Source organism: Opisthorchis viverrini (assembly GCF_000715545.1).
Source record: "Opisthorchis viverrini unplaced genomic scaffold opera_v5_185, whole genome shotgun sequence".
NCBI lineage: Eukaryota > Metazoa > Platyhelminthes > Trematoda > Opisthorchiida > Opisthorchiidae > Opisthorchis > Opisthorchis viverrini.
Window position 1 is genome coordinate 549,699 of NW_008751843.1, and position 7,825 is coordinate 557,523.

General features: G+C 43.9%; 1 protein-coding gene across 1 annotated transcript in view; it reads right to left on the reverse strand.

Annotated features, from left to right (window-relative positions):
* Window positions 1–5,268, reverse strand: part of T265_14393 (hypothetical protein) — a gene marked incomplete at both ends in the record, with an annotated part of 6,914 nt that extends 1,646 nt beyond the window's left edge. Inside the window, 1 exon segment of the mRNA XM_009173428.1 lies at window positions 4,823–5,268. Coding sequence (XP_009171692.1) covers window positions 4,823–5,268 — 446 coding nt within the window.
* Window positions 5,269–7,825: the final 2,557 nt, after the last annotated feature.

Genomic DNA, 7,825 nt, shown 5'->3' on the forward strand with positions numbered 1-7,825 from the left:
ACTACCCAACGCACAACCACCAACCCACCGCTACGCACTACTACGCTCCACAATAACGCACTGATGATGTCACCTCGATTGGTGATGAAACGTTTGCAATCAAATTGCCCAGCTCAGCGAACAAGCCAACGACCACCATCTACGCTACCTGAGCTACCAACATTTTCCTCCATAGAAAATCATCCGTATTTAAAATAAGGCGTGGAGACGGGCGATTGCTCATCCATCTAGGGGGAATCTTTAGCCATTTTCATTAGTTTACCATCTCGTAGATCACTTGATTCTCTTATCGTATCTAGACTCTTCTGCAAGATGCATTTTTGACCAGCTGTTTAGATTCCCAGACTAAACAACTCAACTAGAACAACTCAAAGCTGTTCTAGTCTGGTCAGTCGCACGACTTATGGGAAATTCTTTCGTAAGACTGACTGACAGCCTAGCCATACAGTTTGCTTACCATAGATTGCGACTAACTGAGCACTCCTCACTTGTTCATTCCTACTGAAGAAAAAAATCAAATTCCATTAAGCCTCTTCCAGGGGTACTTCCCATTATCTCGCACCTCAATCATTCAAATCATAAATTCTATCCTGAAGACTGTGAGCAACATTCAGACCTGGCAAGAGGACAACTTTCACAGACCTATAACTTTGTGTCTTTGGATACCCACTATTTTGAAATCTAAACATCAAATGCGTTCACTCGCGCACAGGAAGTTGTTGAGGGCGTCCAAGTTAGAATTGATTTATCTATGTAATGGTCGCGGGTGAGTCGCGCCTCAAGTTTTTGTTGTATTGTACTGAGAATCCGTCATGGTACAAAACTGTCCTCAAGTCTAAATGGGGAACCAGTGCAGCCAAATTCAGTTCACCCTAGTCTTCGTGCGCTCGACCCATGTAAGCCGAGTCACTTACAGGCTATGTTCGGTCAACCAGTGGAACCAGGTCAAGGGAATCCTTCATGAAGTGAAATCTACAGGATGAACTGGTATAAGTTTTAACTATGCCCGAACCATAATTTCATCCAAGTATCGTTGATGCACTGGTACCACGGAGCAAGCGTGAATGTTGACCCGGTTCGTTCGAGCAGTGTCGAGCGGTCGACCATTACACATGTCACAGTTTACTCCCCTGATTTTCAATGTTTTTACATGAGGCGACTAATTCATGCTTGCAGACCAACATGAGTAACATACTCTTTCGAAGATACATAATAAATGTAACTATCCAACACATGCGATCATAGTAGCATAGTAGCATAGCTCTCGTGTTCGATGACCATGGAAGGAACAGTTCTTTTTCATTACCATAAACGACATTTTTGCGATCTTTTCAGCTTATTTAGATGGGAGGGCTTCTGGATAAAGCGACCTCCCTATTGACAGCACACCAACGGGACCAGCAGAAACCATCCCTTCGTGTTGGAAATCTCATCCAGAAAATGAACATGAATAGGTCCGGGACCTACCAACGTATTCAAAGTTGACAACCTCATCCATGTATCAAACCTGATCTTCAAGAACCCTGTGCTGTTGCTTCTCTAGATATTTATTTGGTTCAAACCAGTTCATTGTGGGTATTTGAACATATTGAACGCTAGTGATTCCAACCGCGATTGTAAAGTTTGAGTCAGTTTAGTCCAATCTAAATTGTTGTCGGTTGTTTCAGAGCTGAGTTTTTCCGCAAGCTAGACTGGAGAAGTGATATGAAAGTCAAACACACAACACCTCATGTATCTCCTCGTCACTGTTATTGTCCCCATACGCAAATGGATACCGTTATTTGTTGTTGCAAATTTTCACTGATCCTCGGGGCTCATGACTTGTCATGCAGTTTGCCTGACTTGAGCGAATGAACAAAGATTGACAGTATGGAACAAGGTTGAAGCCACAGTAGTCCAGTCGGTGCCGAGAATCGGATGAAGTCCAGTTGAAGCTTTATGACTCTATAGGGGTTTTCTAGGAGCAGGTAATGTTGCCAAGCCCTAAATACAACTCACTATCGACCGACGCTTGATTGACTCAATCAGGTAAAACCATGCCAGACACGAATGTTTTCATGAGTCAGTGTTCGTTGCCATGTGAAAATCACTGCAGACTCGTAATTTCCTATCCGGTCAGTCGTAATTAAACAGTATGAGTAACCACAAGATGCCACAGCGAGCACTACGTCCATAAGTTGATTGGATGCCTTTTTCAGGATTTTTACCAGGAGTCAGTATCAAGGACAGGATTGGAGGAATTCAACCCCCCTGCATCAGAAATTCTCTCAAAACCAGTTCCATTCAAGAGGATCACTGTACTAGTGGTGGATGCCAACAAACCCTCCCTAAGGTGAACATTCTTCACTATAAGCCTCCTAGCCATTCCCCATCAGCGTACTTTGTTGAGGAGCCAGCCTCGTTATTAAGGTAACTAGTTCACTCCGATGTACGACGGAGCATCATTCTTAACGTTTACGAAAACTGGGCACATCCGATGGAATGTGAAAACACCATCAGCAGTCTAGTGTTCCGTCATGATTGTCTAAAGGTGTGCAAATCTACTTCTTCATGTCAGCGTTCTTTTGATGCGGTCATATGATCAATTCAGTCCATTCTTCCTACTTTCTTCCATGCACACATACCTATAAAGAACATCAAGTTTTGCGGTTGAGTAGGGGAGAAATTCATACATTGCTAGGAATAACCCAATCGGCCTTCGTTGGCTTTACATGGAAATTCCCAAGTAATTTTTTTACCGTGAAAGGCTTTTACCTTAAAACTGTCTTCCTAACCTGACGACAAGTATGGGGAAACTAGACGCATAGAAATGCACTGGACATACCCCCTCCCAGTGTACATACTCCCGGTATGTTCACTGCTTCTAACGTAGTGTAATTTCGGTTGTTTATAGTATCCTTAGATAGTAGCCAACACACCCCTGCTATCAGTTACAGCAAATTCGCCGTACAATTGTAATATCGGTCTTCACAAATTCATCAGATTTTGAAGTTACCCGAATTCGACCATCACATTCTTATGCTAGTAAGAATGACGACTGACCGAAATGGAACAAACATCCATTTTCAGGACCCTATCAATCAAGACTCAGTCATGAGGAAAAGGTGACAAACTTGCCTGCAGAAGGCATTTTAAGAAAAACCCTGGTGAACTCCAGATACGGTGGTTAAAATTAAGCATTGATGTGTGCTACTGTCCACGAAAGGGACATTTCCTAACGAATACATAGATAAACCTGGTTCTTAATTCCGCTCTTTCTTTTAGGTCTATCCCACAGCACGCATGCTTTCCTTTCCACATACTGACCATCACAACATCGAATCCGGTGTAAGTGAGAATTCAGCCATCACCATGGAAGTACCAGGCCTACTTGTCATCACCGACATGCCATGTTCACATGAGAATTTACGTTCCCCGGATAAATGCTAGGTTTTCGCTGTTTACGGTTATACGATGAATATCAATTAAAACTCGATCACTACCACAAGCGGGTCGGGTGAGATTTCGTAACCCTATACTTCTTTCTGACAGGAGAGTTACTTTCGCCTCTTAAATTGAGAAAATTATGTACCCAACTTAGCGAGAAGGAATCCGCTCTGGCCACTGACATAAAAATGTGGGTATCATTGCGTAAAGTTCATCACGGATCGTCCAAAGCAGTTGGTGTGAGCTCGTGGTCGCTAGAGTGACGTAGCGTGGACAGGGTACGTGACTGCTCCTGACATAAAAACCATCAGTAGTATTCCTCAGACCAACAGGCACGCGGAACATCTTCAGCTCAATCCAACTGGTATCAGTCACTTCGCCAAGCTCGCTGCAGCCTAACGTCCGCACGTGCGCTAATATCCGAACTTTCGCCAGTTCTACCTACCTACCTAAGTACCCAGGATTAGGCGAACTTTAGCTCAACTGCGCTGTGGTTACCATGGCTCAACCGTCCACGCACTCGCAATCCATATGTACTTTTGAGCCAATTTTCAGGGTCACATGAACGCATCAACACCCACAGGCACGTGATTCGAATGTCTCGCCCCGTCGCCGCCCGCGCAGGACCATCAAGTGGCATATTCTTGGCAGTTATTGCCCTTAGACGGTTTGTCTCAGGCACACGAAGATTGAAATCCTGTTGGGAAAAACGACGCACTTAAATCAGATACCGGTACCATATAATAATAAGAGGATGATCTGGTACCGTTTAGGAGTCTCAATACATGAAGATTTCACTTGCTTCTAAACGAAAGCGCCAAAAAACTATTCCCAGTTCAAAGTTTTCTTCCTAGGACAGAAATCTGAAAGTATAACCATTTCAGTCGCTAAACAGATACAGCTTCGTCATGTTGGTAACTTCGCCCTTAGTGGGCACAAGCGATTCAAAGCAAGCGAATGAACTTGGTCTAAGCTAATGTACTTGGGTGGCTAAAAACAGTGAAAGGCAAAGAAGCCGGATGAACGGAAATCCATCATCAATCTAATGATGGCGATGTCCGGATGTCAGATGGACTACTAACGCCAAGAATGCGGATAGACCCCACGCCAGGTTGTCTAGTGGAAAGCTACTCCATAGCGTGAGACAAACAAGCGTTTTCCGAACGTGACGCCTACTTGATGGGGCCAACGCACTCCTGCAAAAGGCATAATCCGAAAACCACTGATGATGCATTAGTCTGACTTTTTTATTCGGCCCAACGGTGATATCGTGCAGCTGCCGAAATCCATAGTGCGGTAGGACACAATGAGAATATTTGTAAAACGGTGTATGTAAAAGGCACACTGTAACAAGATTTGAAGAGATGCTCAAGAAATATGACCATATAGCTCTTACAATAGAACGGTCTCAAACGAATGATTAACAGTAGAATCTGATGTGTACAGTACCGATTCGTCGTAAGTTGTGTGAGTCTGGGCACAATGAGGGCTGAGTGAGTCAGAATATACTTCTCCCGACACAGTGTTCAACACTTTGGTCTCTCCAAACTCGTGCAAAAGTGGCATATCATTCATATTCATTTGAAGAGGTGGAACTTCAGATGAATTCGACATCAACTCAGCAGACGAGTCATTTGTTGCTTTTCTTTGTAATCGCTTCTGATGACGTCGTTGGTGGGCAAGACGGTGGTCCGTTCGATAAAACGACTTTGGGCAAACTGAGCACCGAAATGGTGGTTCCATATTGTGCTTCCTCCGATGCCGTGTAAGCTCATCCGACCTACCAAAACGCTGCCCGCAAATTATGCCCAGGATTTCATCAATTCGTTGCTTTCCCCCCATTTTAGAGCTGAAGGGAAAGGTGCAGATGTACGGTCGTTCACCTGAAATCCGAAAAGAGGACACTTGTGAAGGATACAATTAGGCTAAATGGTTTTGCCAAGTACACTGGGGGAACTCCTCTTCCTGGAAAGGATCCGTTAGTTGCTGTTTACTTATAAAGGTGCTACGCCGGTTTGAACAATGTCCAATCATGGTGAATACTTGTCTACTGTGATAGGTCGTCCTTTCTTCGGAAAGACCTCACCGTACGAAAAGATACGAATGACCCCATAATCCCCGATCATATTAGACTAAGGCATTGAATACGGTAGTAACCCTTTATAAAACAGTATTGTCTTCCACATACCATAATAACAGACTCATCTGGAAATTAGCCAGACTGACTTTGGACAGAGCACGTGTGTCCGCTGGTGCACAGAGGAAATGAGTTTTCTTCATTCTGAATTTCTGCTAGGGTAGTGCAGCTCTTATTGTCCATGCTAGCTAATAAATTCGGTGATTCTGATGCCTCTTCGATTCCGCCTCACTAGACTCTTTCTTAGTAATGTTATCGTTGGACGTTAACATGATACCCTACTTCAGGTAGGTATTATCCTTGTGAACGAAAAATGGAAACCATATTTAGGGATCTAAAACTATCTTGAGGATTGAAATGTGTGTCCTCAAACAGACCTAGCAAACGAGTTTTCCACACCGCATGACGGGGCCCTGTCTCACGACTTCGATGTCTTTACCTATGGGTGATGTCAAAAAAATTACTGCGATCTAGACCAAACCCGACATCCATCTTAGTTATTGCCATGTCCTTACAATCATGCACTTCTGTGACAATCTCTAACTCTGTTGAATGAAACAGTGGGCTTTGGAAGAACGGCTCACGTGGGTTCACTGCTTATCACCACCTGTGTAAAATTCCACGACGCTTTGGGGACTTTTTGTGACGATCAGACGACAACCGTTAGCACAAGTTTCATTCACTTAGTTGTGCATTAGACACACAATATAGTGAAAACCGATGAAAACCATTGTTTTTAACATGTTACATATATGACTTACCTGTATGTTTTCGAAAGTGCGCCTTTAAGTGGCTTGGCTTTGTATAGCTCTTTGCACAACCTTGAGAAGAAAGAAAAGAGGACAAATTGGTCTGGTACATGAGGTATTCGTGAGGTATCAGTGCGAGGCTGTGAGTCTGTGTGTGAGGGTCAACAAGCGAAATCTAGCCTGAATTCTCAATAAGAGCAAAGAAACCCAGCTCAATTCAGACAACTCATTATCCCCAGTCCAGATAAAAAGGACCTATTATTGTGTCCAGCAGGTATCGAAAACAGGGAAAAAATTTTACCTGTTGAACGACGTACGTACCCAAAGTTGACCGCATGCCAAAACATTCTTTATTCGCGGAGGTAACATTCATTTTAGGATAAGTTACAAAGTATATTCTCACAGTATCGTCATGCGGTGGACTGTTCAATTGCCTTTATCCAAGAAGGGTAATTCATAGGTAACGTTCCTAGGAAAAGCAAGGCCTTTCTTGAGGGGTTTAGCAAGCAATGAACCCAAGTCCTGGTTACCACCGCAATTTGGAAAAGAAGGAATCATCACAATGATGCATTGATCGTCTTCCTGTTATTTAACGACATCATTGCAGGCGGTGTGCACCAAACTTCGCATCTTGGCGACACTGGGCAAGATAGCCAGCTAAACATCCATGAGGCACATCTGAATACATACTGGAGGGTTCGATGCTGGTCCAATCTATGGAAGATTCAAGCGGCTGTCTCAAGAATGCTTATAATTCTCGTATAAATCCCGGTAAACCGATTCAGGGACGCTGTATCCTTCATTGCATGATATGTGATCGCAAGGATACTAGATCCCCTTGGCATCACATACCGGGCATTCGCGTGTAGTCCCGTCATCGTTTCACCTAAAACAACTATGCACGCAGGTGGTTGTAACACCACGAATCGTCTCTTATCATATAGCTGATTTTAGCACTTCGGAAAATGGGAAATGTAAAATGTGGCGTGAGCTACACGTCATCACACATGACTACCGTTTGGACATTAGCGTGGCCATCCTCGCAAAGCAGAAAGCCACCAATACGTAGAAATAGTCCATGTGCATAGCTTACACTTTCTGGACTCGCGTAACAATTCCTCTTACAGAGAAATAAATCAACACGATGAGGTGGCAGAATGTGCCTCACTTCTGCGTCTGATAGCTATCTCTAGGTCTCATGGGAGTTTAAGTGAGTCACCCGTTGGAACAATGAATGTCCTTTGGTGCAAGGTGTTCTCGATTGAGAAGTTTGTCTGATAGTGTCACCCTATTTACAAGGCCTATAACACAGTTCCCACACATCCATGGTAGAAAGTTCTTCATTTGGCGGCGAGACCTTTGAAAAAGTCCTCGCATAATACATTGCTGTATTTCGATTGCCATAAGCCTCCAGCCGCAGCTGTGCCTCATCAGCACGAGGTATGAAGCCGACGAATAGCTTTTGCTCTACCGATGTTTCGTGTGTGCTGCGTGTCATGCACGGAATGCGTGT